Raw genomic sequence first — 26,341 nt, 5'->3', positions numbered from 1 at the left:
CACTATTTTTTCTTGTTCCTAATAGTATAAAAGAGCGATTCTTAATTTTGTTGTCATTCTGTAATAATAACCAAAACAAATTCATATTTAATGAAGGCATTTACAACACTTTGTTTTCCGCACATAACATTAGCTATAGATGATTGATATGTTGGCTGTATGCGAAGGTGTTTGTCAGCGAGTAATTCATTGGTGTGTTTTCGTCTACTGGACTTGCAGATTTCATTTAAGGAAAATAATTTCTGCAGTTGTCAAGGGGGTGATTTTGGCACACCTCGCTCATTTGCATATCTTTTTTTCAATTGTTAATAACAATTTGTGTGATAGTGTCAGATTTCCTTTTTTCTTGCTGTCATATAAGGTCTGTAGATACAAGTTACTTTCTGTTTGAGGCTATTCTTGTATTTTTGGCTTGCTTATTTGCAGTATGTTGAGCATTAGCCTGTGGTTTCTTGCATTATTTCACCTCCAGTTTTCATCTTCTGTTTTCTTTATCGTTTTGGGATGGGCATAAGCCTTGCAGTTCTTGCCCATTTCACTAGTTGTTTCCAGTGGACATGTCAAACGTGTCCAATGTGTTCAAGTATAGTATGACAAATGTCTTTGTAAAATAAACAGATGCAGATCTTTGTGTCTTTTCTTTTAGGTAGGTTGTTTAATCAGTTCACAATCGTAGCGATGGTCCACAATCAGCCGACACATGTTTCGTCGTGTTTAAATTGAGTCAACACGACCCTTCAGGGCTGACAAAATAGAAAACAACGTGTATGTAGCATTTGTCACATGTATCACATATTCATGTTCATATCGTACGTGACAATAGTGGTTTTGAAGTGTGTTTCTATGATATCTTTATCTCCCACGAGTTGTGCTTATGACTGGTGTGGGTTCTTGTGTGTGTGAAAAAAACATGCTTCTTCAAAACTCTATTAGACATATTGAGGCATATGGTGTATTGGTGAAGACACATTCAGGGATGTGACTCTAACTTATAGTGCTGTGACAAATGTAGTGCTCACGACGATCCTGCAGTGGAACAGCTCAAGGTGAACAAGTGCCACTGTTGATTAATGAAAACAGTGTATGTGAGTCTGTGACAATCTAATAACGTGAAGGTGCATTTATTGCTAGTGAAAAGTTTGTGCATAAGTCCGATAAATCATTCAGAGAAATTCGATAAATGCATACCTCGTGGTACGACCCACAAATCAGTAGGTCGAAAATAATAAATACTTGTACTTCGGGTAGAAAGTTCTGTTTGATAAAAAATGGAGGCATAAGAAAAAGGCAAAGTGCTGGGTTTTACTGAGTGATTTGGAGGAGAGATTGTAAACAATGGGCTTACCAGTGTTTAGAAGTAGACGACATCTAAACAGGACTCTTATTTCCTAGCTCTGAATCTAGAGCAATGGAGAGGTTCATCTGTGTGTTTTTTCTCAAACCGCCAGGTATAGCGGATGTTCACACGAGTTATACTGTGTGATAAAAGGAGAATCGAATATTAAGTGTGATTGTGGTTTGTAGAGAAAAGATACATAAGGCTTGTGAGCCGCTGTTTCAGTTCTGCAAGTTGAAAATACGTGTGTGTACTAAGCTGTACCGGGAGGGGATCCAAAGTTTCAGTAAAGTGCAGTAGTTACGTTTTGGTCATTCTATGGATTTCGAACTGTATTGACAATAAGAAAAAAGAAGAAAAAGCAAACGATGAGAAAAGCGAACGAAGTTGCAACCAGCTATGTAGGTGCTGAGTCTAAGAATCGTATTCTCTGGTGTTACTCTAACTATATAAGTGGTCTGGAGACTCACCGAAGATATGGTGTCCCTCCTCTTGTGTGTTCCCGGTCGCCGTGTTTCGAAAGAGGGACACGTGACCGGAAGGGCCCACAACGAAGCTGGTCTGTTCGACAGTATTTTGTCCATGGCTTGCATCCCTAGCTTCTCATTTAAGAACCTTTGTTTATGTTTTTCACTCTCGTTGAAAACAGCAGATAGCACGAGAAGCTTTCTCTAACTTCCCAACATGAAGGACCAGAGGCTATTATTCACGGTCTAGTCTTCTACGTAATTTTAGAATATAGGTGCTTCCTCCTTCCGGTCACGTGTCTGTCTTTCGAAACACGGCGACCGGGAACACACAAGAGGAGGGACACCATATCTTCGGTGAGTCTCCAGACCACTTATATAGTTAGACCCGCCGACCACTCATGTGGCTCTAAGTCCCTGACCATTAGGCATAGGATTTTCCACAGAGGTAAAATTTGACTCACACTACACACATGACACTAGCATGTTGTTTAGTTTAGTTTATTGTAATCACAAGAGAGTATCAGAGGGTCAAAAGTGAGACAGGCTAATTGTCAAAGACAGAACAGGTGTAGCGCTCCCACTGGCCATATGACTAAGGGGAAAGGGCTATAAAATATGCCAGATCAAGATCAGTATCTGGTCTCTGGCTCCCATCAGTCACCACTCGGAACCGCCCTTCATCATTTGGGGCTCCGAGGACCAACACTGTACCAGATCTTGGTGTTTTAGCAGAAAGGGGTAGGTCTTCCTGTTAGTCAGTAAGTGTTGGTGTTATGGTTGAGACCATATGTGTTGGTAAAGTAACTGACAGGGTTGGAAAAAGGTGTAGTGTGCAGTGCAAGAAAAAACCAGGGTAAATATAAGAGGGTGAATAAAATTGGTTTTAAGGAGCAAAAACTAATTTAATGAGGTATAACTCCTAGCACCAATATTAAAAAATAGCCTAGACAGGGTGAATTTATAACCTGTCTAGTGGTGTGACGTGGTCGACATGTTTCAGCAAAACTGGCCACTAGCCTTGCTTTCTTCAGGACCTATTAAATACAGCTACTGCAAACAAAGAAACCCAACGTGACAGATAAGTAAAATGTAGTGTAGGAACGACACAGAAAAGTCACCTGAACCTCCAGGTTGTGTCTGTTCCAGATCTCTTCATACACTCAGCGGTGGGCTGAAATAAAAAGCATGGCGTGAGCTAATCCCCCCATACCTGTCTGAGACAAGCCTGTCTAGTATACCTGGTGCGATTTATCCACATAGGTGTAGTCCATGACTTGGACTCTGAACAGGCACACTGACCAAATTAGTGTAAAATACAAATCGTGGAAATTGAAGCATTTCAAGTTTCACAGGGTACTTCTTACCTGATTAGTAAGAAGTATACACCTCACCTCGCCTGGCTGCGGCTCAGGACTGGTGAAGCACCGCTCTAAAAAAGGGTGAGTAAATTCAAAAACAAGAATCATTCACCGTATCATGCCTGGACTTGATCAATGAGAGCACTTGACATAGCTAGATGCTAGCAGTTAGAGTGTAGCGGTGGAGAATGTCATAACCGCTTGTACACAGAATATATTTCATGTTGCATATTACCCTTAGCTGCAGGACCCATTGCCAACTGAGCTCAGCCAAAACGTAGGACCCTCTAATGTCCGTAACAATGCGAATAACACTGCGTGCCCCATGGGTGAAGGACTGTTAATGCGTGGAACAAAAAGACCCAAAGAGCCCGTTAGTAACGGATCGCATGCTCAAGAGTGCGTGCTGTGGCTCTAAAAACGCGTGCTGTAGCTCTGAAAGCGCTGCGCGCACTCACCTATCAGTCGGTACTTCCTAGCGGCATCTGTGCCGTCTGGGGAGGTGCCGTCGGTGTGTTGTTGAGGGGATTGTATGACGCGTGCCCTCATTGGTCCCTGACGCTCACGTGACGCGCCATTCAATGCGTCATGCGTCAGTGATGCAACGGAGTACCTGATAGGGGCAGCGTCCCGGCTAGGTAACCAATAGCGATCCTAGTCAATATAAACAAAAACCTGGAGCTTAATCCCACGGGAATAGAAGTAAGAGTTATATTAAATTGTGTAATCAACCCAGATTCAGGGTAGTGCAACCGCACGAACAGAGTAAAGGGCATCGTTTTTGACACCTAGATTAAACAGGGCTAGCCACAACAGCGGAATCCTTGGTCTCACAAAGGTGACAAGGAAAATTATGACCATGTCAGAAGTCATACGGTAGAGGACATAGCAGGCAAAAGGAAAAGTGTTGATATGAAGCGCAGTCTCCCAGGGGTGTAACTGTGGGATGAAACAGATGTCATATTGGCATCAAATGAATTGCCCAATGGCCTAAAGGTGTGTATACGTTGGATGACCATTAGGGCATATTAACAAAGTCTGATCGCCATGCTGAGTCAAAAGCACAACAAGGGGATGATTCAAAACGAGGACCAGGGGATGTCATCATTCAGCCCCGTGCGGTCGGTCCCCAACCTTAGTACCCATTTCTGTTCTTTCTTATGTAAGAAATCGCTCACATTGGTGATATGGGACGGAATGAATGGTTTCTCCAAGACCGTCCATTTAAAGGACGTGGGTGTGTGATTTTGCGTGATGAAATGGTTAGTGAGTTTGGTAGCTTGTCTCCTGCAATTAATGGTACTTCTGTGCTCAGATAGCCGCACCTTTATTTTGCGGGTGGTCATCCCTACATATCTAAGCTGACAAGGGCAGGTTATGAGATAGATTAGTTTATCGCTGTTGCAGTTCGTGAACTTCAGTTGTCTCCAAGGCCTAGAAGTCCCGATGTCTATCTCATTTGTCCTGGACGTTTGGGCACATGATTGGCAAGTGCCACAAGGATGGTGGCCAGACACAGGGGGTAGATCCCAAAGGGTACCTACAGCTCTCGGAGTCTCACCAGGGGGTCTGGTGTGTACCATTCTGTCCCGCAGATTGGGTCCCTTTTTGAAGGAGAATAATGGTTGTAAAATAGAATGTGGTCCTGAGTTTAAGATGGGCCAGCGTTTCTTAACCGCTTTCTTAATACTGTGGGACAGTGTGCCAAAGGTGTGTACAAAGGTTAGCCTTTCAAGGGGTGCTTTCGGAGTGGTAGGTTCTAAAAGTGCTTCCCTATTGTTGTTGCTGGCACGTTTCAAAGCTCGATGTACCAGACGGGGAGGGTATTTTCTTGCGACAAGCTGGCTTTTAAGTGCAGTGGAATGCGTTCCGAAAGCAGTGTTAGTGGAACAGTTTCTTTGGACTCGCAGGAACTGTCCAAACGGAAGATTGTCCCGCAAGGACTTGGGATGGTGACTGTCATATAACAACAGAGAGTTCCTGGACATAGGCTTCCTGTACAATTCGGATTCTAAACCCGTGGACGTGGCTTTAATCATGAGATCAAGAAAGGCTAGCTTGTTTTCGCCAATCTCAACGGTGAAACGTAAAAAGGCATTCCTGCTATTCAACCAACCCAGGAAGTCTTGACAGCTGTCTCTGGAGCCCCGCCACACCACCAAAATATCATCAATATATCGTCTCCATGTTCTTATCTGTTCACGATATGGATTGGACTCATTAAGGACAAACCGCTGTTCGAAATAGTGCACGTAGAGGTTTGCCAGGCTGGGGGCATAAACGCTCCCCATGCTCGTTCCAGACACTTGTAAATAGATGTTATCTTTGAACTGGAAGAAGTTCTTCTTCATGGCTAAGGTGGCACAAGCCATGATAAAATGTACTGGGGTGATGGTATCTCTCTCGGTGGTGTCCAGTAAGGAATGAATGACCTCCAGGGTTTCGTCCTGGGGTATAGAGGTGTATAACGCCTCTACATCAAACGAGACCAATAGGTCCGTATTGATGTCAAAATCGAGGTCAGGTAATATGCGTAAGACGTCGGTGGTGTCCTTGAGGTAGGTTGGCATAGTTTGGACCATGGGGCGTAAAAAGTGGTCGACAAACGTGGATAGGGGTTCCAGAACGGACCCAATGCCCGAAATGATGGGTCTACCTGGAGGTGGGCGTTTCTCCTTATGTACTTTAGGTAGTATATAAAAGTAAGGAGTCACCGGATGTTCAGTATTGAGGAACTGGGCCTCTGGCTCAGTTACCCATCCTTCGCTCACTGCCTCTTCTGTCATATTGCGAATCGTCCTCTGCAGATCTGCTGTGGGGTCTTGGTCCAGGAGGTGATAAGATCTGACATCGCTTAATTGGCGAAGGCATTCAGCCCTGTATGTCTCAGTGTCGAGGACGACGATTGCTCCTCCCTTATCGGCTGGCTTTATCGTTATGGATTTATCAGCCGATAAAGATTTAAGAGCCTGGTGCTCAGCCTTAGGGAGATTACAAAAGGTTTTTCTGTCGTGTTTGAAGAGCTCATCGATGTCCCTTTCAATCGCCTGCTCAAAAGCCAGGACATTCGCTGGCATAAGATGAGTGGGTGGATTGAACGTTGATTTTGGTCTTAATCCAGTGTTGGTCATTACTTCTTCCTGGTCCGATTTCTCTTTGTCCATAAAGAAGAAGTGTAGTCGCACCTTTCTGATAAATTTTGCCAATTCCACACGAGTTTCAAAATGTTCGTTTCTGTATGTTGGAACAAAGCCCAGTCCTCTGTTGAGAGCCGTTTGCTCGATCTGAGTGAGTGTGCGGCTACTCAGATTGATCACGATGCTGTCTCCGTGGGGGTCTGTTCTTTGTTCTTGGCCGTGGCACTCCGTAAATTCCGAGTCGAGCTCGTTGTCGGCGGAGAGTTGAACTGTACTTGGGGTTGTGGTTGTACTGGTGTTTTGGTTATGGACTGTCCTCTCCTTCTGCCCCGTGACCTGCCGTGGCCATACCCTAAAAAAGGCTGCCCATTAAAGTTGGTGGGGAAGGCTGGTGGAAAATTGGGAGGGAAAGGACCCATGGGAGGTTGGAAGGGAATCTGTTGGTTGGGAGGAAAATTGGGAGCCCCATACTGCCACGGGTTCGGTGGCCACCACTGTTGTGGGCCCTGATTGTGTTGGTTACCTCTCCAAGACTGATTAAAGTTTCTTCTACCTCGACCCCTGCTAGGTCTGGATTGATTGTCACTACCCGAATCACTACCAGTGGAGCTCCCATCTGAGTCAGAAGTACCATAGTTAGAGCTAGTTTTGCGACTATTGGAATTGTATACTGGTGGGACATACGAATCGCTGGTGTAGGGGTACACTCTTTCAAATTTGAATTTCTCAAGGTCCTTCTTAAATTTTTCCATTTTGGTAAAAAGGATATGGTCTTTGTAATCGCTATTACTTTTGTCAGACTCCTCTTTTTTCTTCCGAAAGATTTTATCTGAGAGGGTAGCTTTAATTTTGGATTCGGTGATCTGTATTTCGATCAATATGGCATCAGCTGCGGATTTGGAAGTCTTGATAATCAAGATCAGCCAATCCCTCGTGCAGCGCCAGGCAATCATAGCCCAGTTTTTCAAGAACTCTTTGTCATTTAGAAATAGTCTGGGGGCATTGGTAACTATAAGCCCAGTGGGGGCACAATCATTGCGTAGGTACTGGGCCATGATGGTTCCATGTAGAGATGTTCTGGTCATGGATTTCTTAAGGGCTAACAGCTTCCCCCATTCCTCTTCACTAGTCACAACTGTTAGGGGTGTGACGTCTAGTAAGTCCGGGAAATCGGCTAGGGCTAACTGAAGGTCTGCATCATCAAATGACAGACCATGATTTTCCGCCATTCTAGCTGGACTGGGTGTGCTCAGAAAAGAACCGTGTCCAGGCACTACATAGAGCGAAAACCCACCCACTTGAGGGTGGAGAAAGTGTAGTCTGTTCAAGATCAATACACTCAAAAACACAGGGGTCCGCAGTCTAGCGACTGCTCACAAACATCCAAAACACATACAGTAAAGGGGACCCATGGGCAGTTTAATGACCAGCTCTGAATACATGCCCACCTAACAGTAATCACAAGAGAGTATCAGAGGGTCAAAAGTGAGACAGGCTAATTGTCAAAGACAGAACAGGTGTAGCGCTCCCACTGGCCATATGACTAAGGGGCAAGGGCTATAAAATATGCCAGATCAAGATCAGTATCTGGTCTCTGGCTCCCATCAGTCACCACTCGGAACCGCCCTTCATCATTTGGGGCTCCGAGGACCAACACTGTACCAGATCTTGGTGTTTTAGCAGAAAGGGGTAGGTCTTCCTGTTAGTCAGTAAGTGTTGGTGTTATGGTTGAGACCATATGTGTTGGTAAAGTAACTGACAGGGTTGGAAAAAGGTGTAGTGTGCAGTGCAAGAAAAAACCAGGGTAAATATAAGAGGGTGAATAAAATTGGTTTTAAGGAGCAAAAACTAATTTAATGAGGTATAACTCCTAGCACCAATATTAAAAATAGCCAAGACAGGGTGAATTTATAACCTGTCTAGTGGTGTGACGTGGTCGACATGTTTCAGCAAAACTGGCCACTAGCCTTGCTTTCTTCAGGACCTATTAAATACAGCTACTGCAAACAAAGAAACCCAACGTGACAGATAAGTAAAATGTAGTGTAGGAACGACACAGAAAAGTCACCTGAACCTCCAGGTTGTGTCTGTTCCAGATCTCTTCATACACTCAGCGGTGGGCTGAAATAAAAAGCATGGCGTGAGCTAATCCCCCCCATACCTGTCTGAGACAAGCCTGTCTAGTATACCTGGTGCGATTTATCCACATAGGTGTAGTCCATGACTTGGACTCTGAACAGGCACACTGACCAAATTAGTGTAAAATACAAATCGTGGAAATTGAAGCATTTCAAGTTTCACAGGGTACTTCTTACCTGATTAGTAAGAAGTATACACCTCACCTCGCCTGGCTGCGGCTCAGGACTGGTGAAGCACCGCTCTAAAAAAGGGTGAGTAAATTCAAAAACAAGAATCATTCACCGTATCATGCCTGGACTTGATCAATGAGAGCACTTGTCATAGCTAGATGCTAGCAGTTAGAGTGTAGCGGTGGAGAATGTCATAACCGCTTGTACACAGAATATATTTCATGTTGCATATTACCCTTAGCTGCAGGACCCATTGCCAACTGAGCTCTGCCAAAACGTAGGACCCTCTAATGTCCGTAACAATGCGAATAACACTGCGTGCCCCATGGGTGAAGGACTGTTAATGCGTGGAACAAAAAGACCCAAAGAGCCCGTTAGTAACGGATCGCATGCTCAAGAGTGCGTGCTGTGGCTCTAAAAACGCGTGCTGTAGCTCTGAAAGCGCTGCGCGCACTCACCTATCCGTCGGTACTTCCTAGCGGCATCTGTGCCGTCTGGGGAGGTGCCGGCGGTGTGTTGTTGAGGGGATTATATGACGCGTGCCCTCATTGGTCCCTGACGCTCACGTGACGCGCCATTCAATGCGTCATGCGTCAGTGATGCAACGGAGTACCTGATAGGGGCAGCGTCCCGGCTAGGTAACCAATAGCGATCCTAGTCAATATAAACAAAAACCTGGAGCTTAATCCCACGGGAATAGAAGTAAGAGTTATATTAAATTGTGTAATCAACCCAGATTCAGGGTAGTGCAACCGCACGAACAGAGTATGGTGGCCAGACACAGGGGGTAGATCCCAAAGGGTACCTACAGCTCTCGGAGTCTCACCAGGGGGTCTGGTGTGTACCATTCTGTCCCGCAGATTGGGTCCCCTTTTGAAGGAGAATAATGGTTGTAAAATAGAATGTGGTCCTGAGTTTAAGATGGGCCAGCATTGACATCCCCTGGTCCTCGTTTTGAATCATCCCCTTGTTGTGCTTTTGACTCAGCATGGCGATCGGACTTTGTTAATATGCCCTAATGGTCATCCAACGTATACACACCTTTAGGCCATTGGGCAATTCATTTAATGCCAATATGACATCTGTTTCATCCCACAGTTACACCCCTGGGAGACTGCGCTTCATATCAACACTTTTCCTTTTGCCTGCTATGTCCTCTACCGTATGACTTCTGACATGGTCATAATTTTCCTTGTCACCTTTGTGAGACCAAGGATTCCGCTGTTGTGGCTAGCCCTGTTTAATCTAGGTGTCAAAAACGATGCCCTTTACTCTGTTCGTGCGGTTGCACTACCCTGAATCTGGGTTGATTACACAATTTAATATAACTCTTACTTCTATTCCCGTGGGATTAAGCTCCAGGTTTTTGTTTATATTGACTAGGATCGCTATTGGTTACCTAGCCGGGACGCTGCCCCTATCAGGTACTCCGTTGCATCACTGACGCATGACGCATTGAATGGCGCGTCACGTGAGCGTCAGGGACCAATGAGGGCACGCGTCATATAATCCCCTCAACAACACACCGCCGGCACCTCCCCAGACGGCACAGATGCCGCTAGGAAGTACCGACGGATAGGTGAGTGCGCGCAGCGCTTTCAGAGCTACAGCACGCGTTTTTAGAGCCACAGCACGCACTCTTGAGCATGCGATCCGTTACTAACGGGCTCTTTGGGTCTTTTTGTTCCACGCATTAACAGTCCTTCACCCATGGGGCACGCAATGTTATTCGCATTGTTACGGACATTAGAGGGTCCTACGTTTTGGCAGAGCTCAGTTGGCAATGGGTTCTGCAGCTAAGGGTAATATGCAACATGAAATATATTCTGTGTACAAGCGGTTATGACATTCTCCACCGCTACACTCTAACTGCTAGCATCTAGCTATGACAAGTGCTCTCATTGATCAAGTCCAGGCATGATACGGTGAATGATTCTTGTTTTTGAATTTACTCACCCTTTTTTAGAGCGGTGCTTCACCAGTCCTGAGCCGCAGCCAGGCGAGGTGAGGTGTATACTTCTTACTAATCAGGTAAGAAGTACCCTGTGAAACTTGAAATGCTTCAATTTCCACGATTTGTATTTTACACTAATTTGGTCAGTGTGCCTGTTCAGAGTCCAAGTCATGGACTACACCTATGTGGATAAATCGCACCAGGTATACTAGACAGGCTTGTCTCAGACAGGTATGGGGGGATTAGCTCACGCCATGCTTTTTATTTCAGCCCACCGCTGAGTGTATGAAGAGATCTGGAACAGACACAACCTGGAGGTTCAGGTGACTTTTCTGTGTCGTTCCTACACTACATTTTACTTATCTGTCACGTTGGGTTTCTTTGTTTGCAGTAGCTGTATTTAATAGGTCCTGAAGAAAGCAAGGCTAGTGGCAACCGGCTACTCACGCAGGCTGAGGATTTTGGCGCCTCGGTGAGACGCTAGCGTTCAGGAGTGAGCTGCTGCCACTCTAACGCTTGGAGGCGCGTTGGCGATTGGGAAGCCCTGACTGTGATACCGGTAAGCGCACTTAGTTTGTCCTGATAGCGCTTGCCGGCGGGCTCAATTTAAACGTATATGCAACCCCCCTTTTCAATTTAATTTTACAGCTCCATCCAAGGGAGTTGACGATTGCGATTGAAATCGGCTCAGTGGGTTTACGTTTGACCCTCTAAACCACTGATTTGGGATGCCATTAATAGGACCAAAATCCATGGAACAAGGTAACCAATATGCCTTGTGTATATATAATTTTATCTAAATTGCACACATGCTTCTTTTTGGAAGCTATTACATCTATTGCTTCATTTTATTATTCTCCACAGTTTGAGGATTTTAACAATAGCTGCACACAGTACCCTCTTGATTGAATCTTTGGACTCTGACTATCTGGTGAGCCCAATTTACTTAGTTATATTGATAATTCATTTTCTTCACTCAACTCAACCTTTACTAATTTGGGTATGTTATGGATTATTACAGCCTCGTGGTAACTTTGAAATTCACCTGGGAACATACACCCATCAGATTCATTGTGCAGGTAACATTTATGTTTGACCTGGTTATGACTGTGATCATAGGACCATATATACAATCATTACATAGGTCCTCCATTATATATTTTTCTAATCCAGGTTTTTGGTATCTGGGCTTTCAATAGAAGCCACTGGACTGCATGAAATAATCCCTACTTGAGTAAAATACGACCACTACTTCATCAACAGGGTAAGCTATTTTTATACCCCTGTTCTCATTTCATTAATTAGGCAGCACCCCCAATTCTTACGGTCCGTTCATATTTTTACAGGGTCAACAAGATACCCTGCGTTGCCCCATCTTTTATGTCCTGAAGAAGACTCGCATGGCCCAGGCACAACTGACCGCAAGGCCGTAAGACGAGTCGAAACGTCGACACTTTGTCTAATACCTGGACCACTACCTATATCCTCCCCTTGTGATATAGTGCAGACAATGGTTACATCTTATGTCTATTAACAATGATTAAGAAGCCTTTTTGGACTATTTGATTGTGGTCAGGTTCTCTGATCCAGCACTTACTGGCTGGCATTTTTTTGAAAAAGCAGAAATTGTTGTTTCTATTAACTTTGTGTGATTTCTTTTTCTCTTTTTCACCTTATCACTGGCACTTTCTTTGACACCCCTTTTCTACTGCACGCTCTATATGGGGCAACTACTATTATAATTCTAGATGTATATATTAAAACAAAAAATACATAAAAATTTGTAATTTGCAATACAAATGCTATATATGACAATAGATTAAAATATTGCATATATTCTTGGACCGTGGTGTTGTTGTTGCCAATTCTTATGTTTCTTCATTAGTTGAGTTGAGCAGCGACTAATTGTATATGCTCTCTAATCAATTATGGTTTGATTCATTCCATTTATATTAAGTTATAGGTCTCGGACCATTCTAGTACATCAGCTGCTGCACCTTCATCCCTTCTTAACTTCATATATAATTACTCTGCTATGGCTCATTCCAACACATCGATTATGCCTCAGGTGCAGTCTGATGTGTAGTCACTGAAAATGTTGGCACTTGGCCAGCACAGTCCCCAGACATGGCACTTTGAACCTCATCTTCCCTTTCTTGGCCTTCGTATAAAACCATTCAGGCAGTGCTTGACAGATTTTAGGATTATATCACGCATAACTGATAGTAGCAGGTCTGCTACTTTCCTCCTGTATTCACATACTATTTCAAACAACCAAATCATGCGTTGGAAGGAGGCTTATAATTCCCCAAATTTCAGGCACACTGAGGACCTTTCAGGATATATATATATATATATACTATTAAGCTTTTAGAGCGTGATGTAGGTGCAATGTAAAAATGTAAATGCATGATCTTAAATTGAGCATTACTTTGAAACCTGGGAGCATGCCACCTTCCAGTGTTTATCAGTGAGGGGCTCCCATAAGTCATCCTGCCACAGATGTTTTGACCTAAAAGGGTGTCTTCCCCATGCCTGTTTGTAGTGTACAATATAGACTTGAAACTAATCTACAACCCCTGCCTGTCCCTCATGGCCTGCAGTGTTCTTGATGTGTCTGGTTCCTTGAGGACTCCAGTCTATGTTTCCCAAGCAGAATTAGCTAATGTGGAGTAATGTAAAAGCAAGTCTAGGGTAATCCTGAATGTGTCCTGTGCCTGTGTAAGTTTGATCAGTAACCCCATCAGCAGTAGGTTGTTGATGTTGTGGAAGGGATGGAGCACACCTCGGGTTGGGTCAAGGAGAAGAGGAGTGGGCCATCGAATATAGTGTTTGGAACGATGTGTCCAAGAGTGTGGGTGAGATTAGTAAGCATGTAGTATAGAACGTTGGTGTAAAGTACATAAAGTCAAATGCCAGTAGAAAATCTAAACACATGTGAGTGTAGGAATCATGGACCCCTATGCAACAGTGTAATCTGTTATGCCTCTATTGCCATATGTATATGTAGTAAAGAAGCACATTTTGTGAGTTTTCAAATGTGGTAAAGGACAGAATTTAGAGGATGCATTGGATGGTATCCAGAAACTGATTTAGCATGTTAGTCCCCATAACATAGACAATTGTGGCTCAAGTTGATAGGGTAGTGGATAGTAAATGCTTATTGTGTCAGAGTGGGAGGAAAATCTGTGACGGTCTTGTCTGGCTTAGATTTGCTGTTTACTCTATTGGCAGCGACAGTGGGGAAAAGATCATTTGTGATGAGAAGACTGCATCGCTTCCACTTTATCATTACTGGGGATGTGGTAGAAGTAGGATTTATTTGATAAATTTTACTGTCATGTCCATTATATTTAAAGAAAGAGACTTTTGGGAAAGTGTACATGGTCAGGCGGAGAGGCATAAGAGGGATCTCCGTATCACCTCGGATCAGGTTTGATCTGTGACGCTGATGACATTGTTAAGAAGTTTGCAGACTTTTTTGAGCGAGAAGTTGAGATTTCTTAAATACTTTAAGCACAAACGTCTATTTAAAGCAAACCAAAACCTGTTAGGCTTAAAGGTATAAGAGTGCTAAATCTCATGATTAAGCCACTGAGAGAAATGGGGGTGGACGGTTGGTTGTTTACTGTTTCTTTATACCTAAAATGTATAGGTACTTATTCACGGCAAACTTCAGGCAGGGACTGACCGGTTATTTGTATTGCTTATTGCTACTTGTCGCTGTACTTTCTTCCGCTTATGTTATGTGCACATGTACACCAATAAACATTTGTTAAGAAAAAGAGACACTGAGATAAGAGCTGGGCAAATATTTATGCCTCATCTACACTACTTAGATCCCTCACTCCATGGCACCTTACTGCGTTTTGAAATAAAAGATCTCCGCCAAAGAGCCCCTCAAAGGGAGCCTGTCGGGTATTGCAGCGCCGACCTGACGAGGAGCACACTCTATGATGAAGCATGACACCCAGCTGGGTGTGAGAGGGCCCTAAAATCCAACAGGAGGAACCAACGCTCCCCTCATTAGTGTAGACAACTCGAGCCTGGCTCTTCCCCCTCCCTCTTGCGAGTAGGAGCTGCATACTCTTTGTATTTCTGATTCTAGGCCCCTTGATATTGTTTGTCATACAACAATGTGCCATTCAATTCCTCAGAATGAATTTGCGTTAGCCTCTGTTGCCGGCTTGAAAGGGATAGGAGCAGTTTTGTTCCAAATGGTAAATGGAGAGAAGGTGATTGCATTTGCTTCATTCTTACTCAGTAGAGCGGATGAATGGAATTCTTTGCACCATTTAGATTTTTTGGGGGGGATTTCTGTGTGATGTGAGTACCGACCTGTAGCCCCGACTTTTACCTGCAGAGGTGCTGAGAGAGTAATTTCCCCCAACAATTCCACACCACCAGCTTAACCAGTGGGTGAAGGGAATATTGCAATTCATTGCCCCGTGTGCAGTACGTACCTGGAATTAAAAATGCGGTAGCTTGTTTTTGGGCTATAGTCCCCATGGAGAAATCTGTAATTTTGGATGCTGATCACTAGTAAGGTGAATCGAACAAATAGCTTTGGGTTTGGAAGGAGTAGCCCTTTTCAAGGGGTCTCTTCAGGTTATGATGTATGTTGCAAGAAGGTGGTCGAATTTTGCTGCCTTATTTAAAACTTTAGACGTCAATTGGAATGTGAGAAATGAGCTGAAGATTGCAGAGAATATATTGTGATGATTGGCTGGTACCCCAATACAGCATGGGCAAAAATCATTAATCTGGCCCACGAAGGATGTTTGACGAGAATTCACACTAAAGGTAGCATGAGAAAGTGATATTGGTGGCCCAGAATGTAAAGGCAGGTGGAAGGCGTAATCGGGGATTGTATCCAATGTACCGGAAATTACATTTTCAAGGTAGTGTCACCTTTTGATGTGCCTGTTGAACTGTGGTCATAGCTATGCCTGGATGTTTTGAGTCCATTTTAGTTATTGACCCCTGCTTAAATGAGCCACTCTGAGTTGTAGGGGTTCTGTCATTTGAAGAGTATTTTGGTGTACTTAAGGTGTGTGTATCTTTGTGAATGAATAACTAAGGAAATAGTTACAGACAATAGTGTTGAATTTGCCTCACAGGAGATTACATTTCCTTTGCAACCTATCCATTGCTTTTTGTAAGATGGTGCTTTTTTCACTCCAAGCCAGCAGGATGTGTAATTAGATGAAGAACGTGTGCGTAGACAGACCGTACTGGAATGGAGTCCTTCTCAAGGTAATTGTGAGCACAGCGTAACAAACTCAATAGTGTCATGAAGGATTTCCTTTCCTTTGCTTGATGAAGCACTTGGCTGGTACTTGGCTGGTACTAAGCTTAATCTGTTGTGCTTAAGAATCGGGGCTGAATGGATGTGATTGGTGGAAGAGACCACTCTTAAAGGAAGAAGAACTACCAGAAGAAGTATACATGGTTTGATGATAGGCGTTGTGTGAAAGAGAGAGAATAAGAGGTCCGGACACAGGCTGATAGGTCTCTTGGGCCCGCTTTGCACCAACGACATTATGTTTACTGGCCCAGAGGGAAGCCTGATCATTTATGTGAAGGATTATATTCTATCTTCCCTTTAAGGTGAAGGGCTAAGTTATATCTCCTCTTTAAATTAAATGTATTAACTTGTTCAGGTTCAGCTCTTTCATATGCATTGAGCTGAACTTCATGTGATTCCCTGTTCCTTTTATAACTGTATTGTTTATTTGTTTTTCAACTTCTCCTGAGTAGGTTGTTGCATTCAATTCTGCACAGCTATCTTTACTTATTTTACATAACCAGAGAGTTGCTGCATTCTTCTTGCTTTTTTTCTTGTCTTTTTTTCTATTGTAAAGGGGTTGAGGTGTGTGGTCTGTTTTCTTTATTATTTAGAGCCTCCTGAGGTCATTGGATGGTGCCATTGAGAAGGTTTTGGTCAGTTGGATCGCGATAGGGATGGGCCTACATCGTGATAGTGCACTGGAATAAATCTGCTCTGCTATTCTGCTCTGCTAGTGATTATTCCCGAGAATGGACCTTGGCAAAGTCATTTCTGGAAAGGCATTAAATGCAAGCGTTTACTCTCTAATGCGCTGTCTTCCTCTCACTGATGAGAAGCAACTGATATTGTTTCTCAGCAGTTTAGTGATCACCTAAAAATGTTTTGTTCCCTAAGTTTTCTTTCACAAATATTTCCATTTCTGTGAATGTTAAGGGAATATTTTTGAAAGCTCGATGAGGAAAGTTAGAATTACATATTCTGTTGTGCTTCTTTTTGACCTTTCTCAAGGAGAGTGCCACTTCCACAATGTTGCATGGCACAGTCTGCTTTCTGTATTACTAGGATGTCTGTTTTCGAATTGTTAGATTTCGGTGCAGCAGGGATGCTATTGTACATAGGAACGCCAGTAGATAAATGAATAAAATAATGGGCTTTGGTAGCAGTGTGGTACGATGTGATCTCCCTAGTATTTCCTGGTCTGTGCGTCCCACTGTATGCAGCCACTTGAGTGTTCTCATGTTAACATTGGTTACGTCCAATATTGCCCTCCAAAAAAATAATCATGCACAATACCTTGCTGCCTATAGTCTATTCAGGTCCAAATGACCTACCTTGGCCGTAAATTCAACTCTGGTAAAGCAGCGTTTCTGTTGCATTCAGTAGATGAATGCCACCGGCCAGCACAATCCTGGTCAAAATCTCAACTTGAATAGTGTTTGTGGGAGAAAGAAGCTTTGAATTTACTGTATACTTTTCGGCTTCTAGTTACTCAAGTCAACACTTGCAGAATCGTCCCATTGACATCTCTCCAAGTACATTGCTTAAAACATCTGGGCACTGTTGAGATATCTGCCCAGAAGTTGTTGTTTTTTTGTCCAGAGCGGACTCTGTCAGAGCTGCATTCAAACTTGCTGGGAGTCAAAGGTGGCTCTTCATGCTCCGTTTTGCTGAATTCCATATATCCAAATAATTAAGCTGAACCGCAATGTAACAGGAAGAGTCTGAATCCCAGCAATTCTGCTTACCTTTCAGTTGCATTTCTTAGAATAATTATATTGATCACTAAAGTTGTCATTTTGAGATCGGTGTTCGAATCTACAATACCATTAAGAAAACCCCACTCCCTAAATCCCTTCTAAGCAAAATTTCAAGTAACATTATGTACACTTCAATAATGAAACCTCTATAACCAAATACTTAAGGAAAAATGCATTTCAACCATCAGATTACCTTTCATTTCGCAATAGCTCTAATCTTGACCCCATTTTAATCTGACATCTAAGGATAGCCTATGGCGTCCTGTCTGTGTGTATGGTCCTTGTTACTGCTTGATGAGGAGAATGTGGTGACAATGGAGTGTTGAAAGTGTCACATGGCAGTTATGCTGGTATACAGCAGCGGCTTAGCTGGAGAACACTGCTATGGTTTGCGGGGTGTTCGTTCCGGCTTACCTTTAATATGAGACTGATATTATGTTTTGTAGTACCTGTGTCCCCATTACTACAGTTCAAAATATTGAGCGTATGTGTGTTTTTTTTTTAAAGAAAGGACCCGGAGGCATAATCCTATAATATAGTTTTAATTCTGATGGAAACAAAGTGCTAAACATAAGCCAATATGATTTTTAGACAGCAAGTGTATAGCGCTCACACCTCTTTGTTACAAATATGGAATACTACAGGATAGAGACTGGCCTGCTGTGCTGAGCTAGATAATTTAAAGGCTGTGTCAGGTTTTCATGGCTCTTTGTATCCAATGTTAAGTTGTAAAAGTTGCCAACAAGTAAGATCAGCATCTCTGCAGTAAACAACCTGTAGGTAGTTGAGATTTAAAACATTTGTCTTCGTTTGTGTGCTTTTTAAAAACTGAACCAGCATTGTAATTAAGGGAGCCAGAGGCTCAGGAACAAACCGATGCTGCAGTGGAAGGTAAATAAAAGCGAAACACACAAAAAGGAAAACATGACTTATATTGCATGAGTTTTCCTAGAATCCTGGGATTGCATGCTATACCAAAAAGAGCCTAGGGTTTGTAAAACCCTGAAAATGCATCAAAGTATACAGACATGTGCACTGATGTATTTCCTAAAGTTATTGTTTTTCACAGTCGTGAGAAAAAAGAAACAACAACGTTGTATTAAACCAAATCACACGTGTTGTCCAAAGAGATATTTGGTAGTTATGTTAATTTAATAATTCACAACAGGTAAAATACCTTTGGAGCGCTCCAACAGACCAAATTTTTTGTTGCTAAAGTGCCACCATTTCTAACTCCATTCTCAATTTCACAGAGGTTGTGCAGCTTCCGGTAAGGTTGTGAGATGTCTGTTTTTTCCGGTTTAAAGCTAGTAATCAATGGTCCTTTACACCCTCATTAGTGCGGGTTGCTTTGAGAAATGCATTTACCTACAACCGCAATATAGAACAAAAAAACCAATGTTCCATTCAAATAAATGTAATAAAAAATACAAAACAAAGCTCTCCGGTTCTGAGATAAACACACTGAAAAGGTTGCTTCTGAAAGTAGATTTGGAAAAAAAAGGCACTAACGCAAACTAAAAAAACATAGCCTCAAAAGAAAAAAATGCAAAAATAGAAAGATACATTCAGAGAGTGACAATGGAACCAACTAATCGCAAGCCTATAGGCGAGCGTAAAGCTCACAGAGTGAATACAGCATGTCTCAAATACCTGTAAGATCTCGGAGTGGGCGGGAGCTGGAGTTGCAAGATGGCTTTGTGTTAGATTTAACATAAGGCATTGCAGTGCACTCCTGCAATGCAGTCCCCTTATCAGAAGAAAAATTTACCCTCTCTGCAAGGATTTTATCTTGACCAAGTACGACCTGGAATATGTTCTTAGCTCAGCTTTCACCATTTTTAACCGGTTTCTGTGACTTAATAGAAACTAGTACCCCCTTTGCTCATCATTGCATCGATTTTCCCCCTTGCAGCTCGCAGGAAATTATCCTAGTCTTTGTGGTTCCATTTCCCAGCAACAATCTGCCATACATTTTGCAGAGGAAGTGTGTGACCCAGTCACAAGTGAGCTCGCTTAATAATCACATCAGGCACCGGGCACATTCCAGACGGCAGTGGTTACACAAAGGCCCAGGTGATAGAGAATACTTTTGGGACCTCCTAAAGAGTTGCGCTGTTGCAGAAAACAGGCCCTGACATCAAATTGAAAGTGGACCCGTTTAGCGAATCAGTTTTCTAAAAAGTGGCCACATTTGCAAATCGGGAAGTTTTCAACTTTTAAAGACACGCTGTATAGGTATTTCGCTGGGTATGGTAGAATGTATGCATTCATGCTTGCTGCATGCAATGTTTGTGGTAATAGCAGGGAAATAAACAATAACGAGCATTGGAAAATCTAATAGGTCTCACCTATGCACGATCTGTTGGCTTTGCCAATATGTTTTAGCCATTTTGTACACCAGCGTGGCTAAAAGCTAGTTGTTTAAAGGAGAGTGGAGTGGAGTGTTGTAGAGTAAAGTGGAGTGTTCGGTAGTGGTGTGGTGTAGAGTGTCAGAATGGAGTGACTTGGTGTCATTGAGTGGTGTCGAGTGGAGTGACGTAGAGGCTGATACTTTGAGTACAGTGGTGTAGATTGTCACAGAGTGGAGTAGTGTAGGAGAGTGGGATGGTATAGAGTGGAGTAGAGTGTTGTAGAGTTGAGTGGCATAGAGTGTCAGAGTGGGGTGTAATAGAGTGGAGAGGTGGGTCGCAAATAGAATGGAGTAAAGTGGCATAGTGTGGCATAGGGTGTTGCGTAGAGCGGAGTGGAGTAGGGTGTTGCGGAGTAGAGTGAAGTATCATCGAGTGTTGTCGTAGCGCGGAATGTGATAGAATGGCTTACAATACAGTGGTGCAGAGTATATTCTGCGACAGTTTAGAAATTTAAATATTATCAGATTAATTAAGTGTATTTAAGTAAAGTGCAGAGTAGAGTGGAATATACATGATGTGGTAGTACACTTACATTACAGACAACACATTTTTAATTGAAATCACCATTACACTTGCACAGTCATACAGTATCACTGAAAAAAGTATACAGCGCACAAACAATGTGTGGAAATGTCATCACCTAGTGTGATTTGTTTTGATTGTTTTAAAATGTGTTTCTACCATACTTCAGACTTACCAAAAATGTGTTTCATTTGGGCTTGTCTAATCCTAAAATATCTGCACTGGTCATTTACAGACATTTACATTTTGTTGTGTGTTATAGAAAAATATAATAGTGTACAGTTTTCCTCAAGCACTCCCTTGGTGCCTGCATGATTGTCACATAAATCCTCTCACTTTTAAGGCCTGGAAAGAAAAGTAAACACCAGGCTCCCTGGAAAACAGAGCCTGACCCCTGTATTTAAATGCACAGCAGATGGGACAAGATAAGAGCAATGCTTAAAGGCCCGTTTACAGAAATTGAGCAGTGGTGGATGACTACAGTAATTATGGTTTGAGAAAGGAAAGGGACGAACTAGATTGAGCTGGATAGCCTAAAACAAATAGAGCCAATACATAGAAAGCGTACAAATATAAATTACAAACTACATAGCAAATGGTAAACAATGAGCGGAATGCATTTCCAGGGTAGCTTTCCGATTGTTCCCAATGTGTGCTGTCTGGTAGGCTTCGGCCCAAAAATGGCGCACCAGAGCATCAAACTGGCACAGAAACATCCAGAAAACTGTCCCACCCACTGACCTGTCAGACCGGCTCGTCAGGCACTGCCTGATTGCCGTATAGACTAATCCAATCCTGACCGCACAACGCAGATAAATTATATTAATGCTATCACACTGTAAATGTTCATGAATCAGAAATCACTGAACATGGTAGAGGTTCTCTTGCTGCGATGAGTGTCTGTACCCTCAGAACTCAAAAGTGGGATGTGCTAAAGCTGCACACAAGCTGCAAAATTACTCTGAGCTATGTAGGCAACAGCTACTCCAGTTCCCACATTATTCTTACAGGTAGACTAAAGCCCATGTGGCAGAGCAATTGCTGGTCCTCCTTCATGCCCCGATGGTCTCCTGACTTAAGGGACTTGCAGGCTTCACAAGCTTCTACAGCAGTGCTCCGATTCGCTCCAGCACTCCCTGCCACTTCTTGGAAGAGAGCACTCATTGTTTTGAACCCTTGATGCCCATTTCTTCATCTGTTGAAATTCTGGGAGTGACTTACTCCTGGAACCCATGTCCCTATTCTGTGGTATTAACTTTAAACCAAGTACTCCGATTCATGAGTAATTGGCTGTACAGTTTTTGTATCTTGCTGTGGCATTCAGTTATGTTCATTGATTCATTTAATGATTTCTAATTAACTCGGGCCTATGGTGGCATTTGGTCTATTTATGTTAATAGAGATATATATAGCGCTCTTTCGTCATTATAGTAGATGCTTGTAATGAATTATTCGGAATATGACTTTTCCGATGAACTGTTCGGAAGGTGGTTATTTATGCCTCAAATTGAAGAATGCTGCCCAGCGACAGGAACGTCGATGGATGTTTTAATATATGAACAGTGTGCAGCCCGCTAGTTTTATATTTAGACCTCAGATGGGCCAACCCTGCCTTTCATGCTTTTAAGATTTGGGAGGGGTTTCCCTGCAAGTGCGAGTAGGAACATCCGGTTTCCAGCATCTGTAGTCTATTTTGGCATATGCCTGCCATACAGATCTTTTTGACTAACCTCTGCTACCAGCGTGATTTTATTGGCTCTTCCTACATTACGATAAAGCAACATTCACTCAAACGCATACTCTTTCAGTTTCTTTTGAATATTGGGAAGCTACATATGGATGGTAAAAGGTAAGTAAAAAGTTTATTTATCAGAGCTTAAACACTTGTGAGGGATGTTAGTTAAAAGATGTGTTACTATAACATTCTTCTCGACATCGAAAAGCTCTCATGGAAGCATGTCTCAGAGTAACATTGTCTGTCTTTGAAGGATACAACAGCTGAAGAAATTACTGGAGGATTCTACCTCCGATGAAAGCAGCAGTTCCAGCAGCTCAGACGCCAAGGAAAAACACAAAAAGAAGAAGAAAAAGAAAGATAAAAAGAAAAAGGGTAAAAAGAAGAAAAAGAAAAGGAAACACAAATCTGCCAAATCTAACAGCAGCTCTGATTCAGACTGAGAAGCAGCAGTTATGAGGCTGTTTTAGGTCTGCCTGCAGCATTCACCGGCACAGTGAACGTAATGAACTGTGGAAAGTGTTAGTACCGTACAGTACTGTAGCCTGGAAGGGGAAAGGGCTTGTGCCAACTGTTCGGTTCGACCATCTGAATGAAGCGTGTGGCGCTTGAAAGAAAACACAACAAAGTGCCCCGATTGATGTTTCTGCACTTCTGTTCCCTGTTATTTTGAATATATCTTCCTAACTAACCTAGAGTGTGCACACTTACTTAAGGTGTCAACGGATGATCATGGTCCTGTTTCATATCTTAGATATGTTTAGACTTTGAACCTGTGCCAATAGAAATGTATTTAACAGAATAGACTTTGTGTAGTTGCCAGACAAAGTCGGCTCTAGGCACAGTGAGTGGATCCCAATTCAAGTGCTGCATGCGTATGGTGTCCATAGTTATGTATGCTCCAAAATAAGATGCAGAATAGACAAATATTTTTTGCTACTTCAATGAATAACTTGCCAGTTGCTGGCCATGGTTGTAAACAAACTTTTATAATCATTCTTTATTCATATTAAAAAAAATGTGAATATCTTTAGTTGTAAAGAAATGACCCTCTGTTGGGTAAAAATATAAAAAAAGAGAATGTATGATTCTTATTGCGCCTCGTGAAGCACCTTTTTTTAATGACATAATTATCCTTCTGATTGTACACTAATGCCATCCTTTCATATGGCTATAGTTCTGTATGGTAAATGTTATTATTCCATGGTACTCTACCACATCCATGTCCATCCCAGTTTTTAGGTTTTATTGTAATGCAGAATTCACTAATTCAAGCCTTCTCTCTCCAGGCTCACATTGGACTAATCTATAGTGGCAGGTTTGGTTAATTTTGTCTTCTCTGTATCTGTTTCCTATTGTAGTGACTTCCCCAGCCCGGAAGCACATGGATAGAGGACACCACACAGAAGCTGTAGTTCAACACATCTTTATTCTTCAGCCTACATTCCCACACTGCCACATTACATCATACGTTTTATTAACCACACCCTAACACCTTCCCACATTTTACACACTTCCTGTCTGAAGTCCGCCCCAGAACCACAAGGGTCCTAGTGCATATAGTATCACAATGCTACATCCCCTCCCTTTTTTAAATAAAAGTGGTAAACATCATTATTATTATTATTATTATCATTGAAGATCACATCTCTTCAATTAGTTGTGTTTGCTGGCTCTGTGATCTGAGATTTTCGAGGTCCACCTTGATCAGAGAACGGAAATTTAGTTTCAGGCGCTTGAGCAGGACTGCTGACAAAGTTACCTCACAACGTGTTTCAACACTCTACAAACGTCACTGTAGGTGTATAAAATGTAATGTGTCCTGGGTGATGGTTTGTCCATGACGATATGCTGTCACCATATGCCCCTTATATGTCACGACCTGTAAAGGATCAGTGACAAAAGGAGTATCTGTTTTCAATCTTCATATCTGTTTAACCAGTACCCAGTCTCCTTCATCAAAGACCATTTCCTATACATAATGATGCTGGTCAGCATCGGTTTTCATTTTCCTCTTCTGAGTTGCGTCGGTGTCTCGAACCTTGTTGGTGCTCACGTATCGTTCCGAGGTCCATTGATCCGATGTCCATTGAGATAGTTTTATTCTGATCGCTCTCCCAAATAGCAAGGTGGATGGACTCTCACCAGTGAGGAGCTGATCGATAGGCCCAGACGAACTGACATAAAGCTTGGTTTAGTTTATCCCTTTCATGGCGGCTAGTTAAATGATCCCTTGAGGGTGCTCATGAATCTCTCAACTACACCGTTGGCTTGGGGCCACAGGGGTGTACTCTTTTGGTGTTTAAGGGTGAACTCTGCCATTGAACATCAGGCCGTTGTCGGATTTGAGAATTTTGGGGATATCTTTGAAAGATATCAAGTTTTTGTATGACTTTGTCATGGGTTGTTGACGATAGGTCTTCCACCAAAGGAAAACTTTATATTCCTCTATGACTACCACGAGATGGTGTCTATTTCATAAATGCTCAAAAGCGTCGACTTCAACCCTCTCCCAACCACAGGTTGGCAGGTCAGATATTTTCGCCGGGTGCTGTGTTACTTTAGGAGACAAGCAATTGCAAATGTGGCTCACCATGAGCTCTTTCTCGACTCACTCACCTAGCAGAAGAAACCACACTCTGCATAGCTGGGATCTCTTGGTGGCTACGATACCTCTGTGTCCTTAATGAGCGAGCTCGATGACCCGCTGTCTTAGGCTTTCACGTATGATGATTCTCGAGCCTCTTAGGATCAATTTTTCTTGGCTTACTGATAGCTTGTCTTGTACATTTTTGAATTCTTTGAATTTAACATCATTGGTATGGGGGCCGGTATTTCTTCTCCACAATTGCGTGCCGATGATTTATTTGACCATAATCTCTTTATCAGTATTGGTGGCAGCAATGCTTTGTTCCACTGACCGAGCCGCTGGTATGCTAGATTTCACAAAGAAGTTGAGATATGCTTCAGTTGTCTTGGATGTCAAACTGTGACAATTCCGCAGCGCTTGTGAAAAGTAATCTGCCACATTTTGTTATTTTCTGTGTGATCTTATTTATAATCTTGAAGTCTTAATCCCCACCTCTCAATGCGAGGCGGCATCTTGGCTTTCGGGTTTCTAAAAATTGTGATTAGCACATGGTGTTTTGTGACAACAGTAAATCGCTTTCCATAGAGGAATAGATGAGTGTTCGCTGGCCCACCCCAAAGCCATACTGTCCTTCTCCGGCTGCGAGTAAGAACATTCTGTCCCAGACAAGCTCCGACTGGCATAGGCCACAATGTGCCTCTGAGCATTTGGATAACCATTGTGTTGAGCAAGAATGGCCCCTAACCATCCCGGGTTTGCATAAACTATTATTTCTATATGTAAGTTGGGGTAAAAGTAGGCCATTTCAGAAGTGCTCTCTGTTGCATGCTTAATGTCTCTGAAACTCTGGTTACATTCTGGAAACCATTGCAACAGTACATTCTCTTTTGCCAAGTCTCTTAATGGGGTACTTAATGTAGCAAAGTTGCAAATGTATCTTGAGCAATTACTGGCAATGCCTAATAAGGATTGGAGCATTGAACAACTTGGTGGACAAGTGGATGACAGTACTTGCACTTTGTCTTGGTCTGGAGTCATTTCCCCATCAAGGAATATATGCCCTAATAATTGGAGTTTGGTTTTGTGAAATTCACATTTTGTCGCATTCAGAGTGAGACCGGCCTTAGTTAGTTATTGGCATACTTGGTAAAGGGCTTTATTGTGCTCTTCTTGTGTTTATGCAAAGACCAATATGTCATCACTGTAATTGAAAGCATGTGAAACAGGTTGACTTCTCTGCAAATACCATCTTGAAATATTTCAGCAGCAGAGGACACGCCAAAACTCAGTCTCTTATTTCAAATAAACCAACATGAGTCAAAAAGTAGTAATGGACCTGCAGTTTTCTTCCAGTTCCACTCTCTACCACCGAACTCTGCTCAACTCTACAACACTCTACTCCCCCTGTTCCATTTTATAACACTCCATGTAGAAAAGCAGGATCTGCTTCTTATGGTTCCCCCCACTTT

At 42.7% G+C, this 26,341-nt stretch overlaps 1 protein-coding gene across 1 annotated transcript in view; it reads left to right on the top strand.

Moving 5' to 3' along the window:
* RP9 (RP9 pre-mRNA splicing factor) overlaps positions 1–23,390 on the top strand; it is a 102,481-nt gene extending 79,091 nt beyond the window's left edge. The window contains exon 6 of the mRNA XM_086964800.1: positions 22,536–23,390. Within this exon, the coding sequence (XP_086820926.1) occupies positions 22,536–22,725 (190 nt within the window). The 3' untranslated portion in view covers positions 22,726–23,390. The remainder of the gene's footprint in view (positions 1–22,535) is intronic.
* The last annotated feature ends 2,951 nt before the right edge of the window (positions 23,391–26,341 follow it).

Source organism: Lissotriton vulgaris, chromosome 4_1 (genome assembly GCF_964263255.1).
Source record: "Lissotriton vulgaris chromosome 4_1, aLisVul1.2, whole genome shotgun sequence".
NCBI lineage: Eukaryota > Metazoa > Chordata > Amphibia > Caudata > Salamandridae > Lissotriton > Lissotriton vulgaris.
The sequence above is the reverse complement of the archived record's forward strand: the minus strand, read 5'-3'. Positions and strand labels throughout refer to the sequence as shown.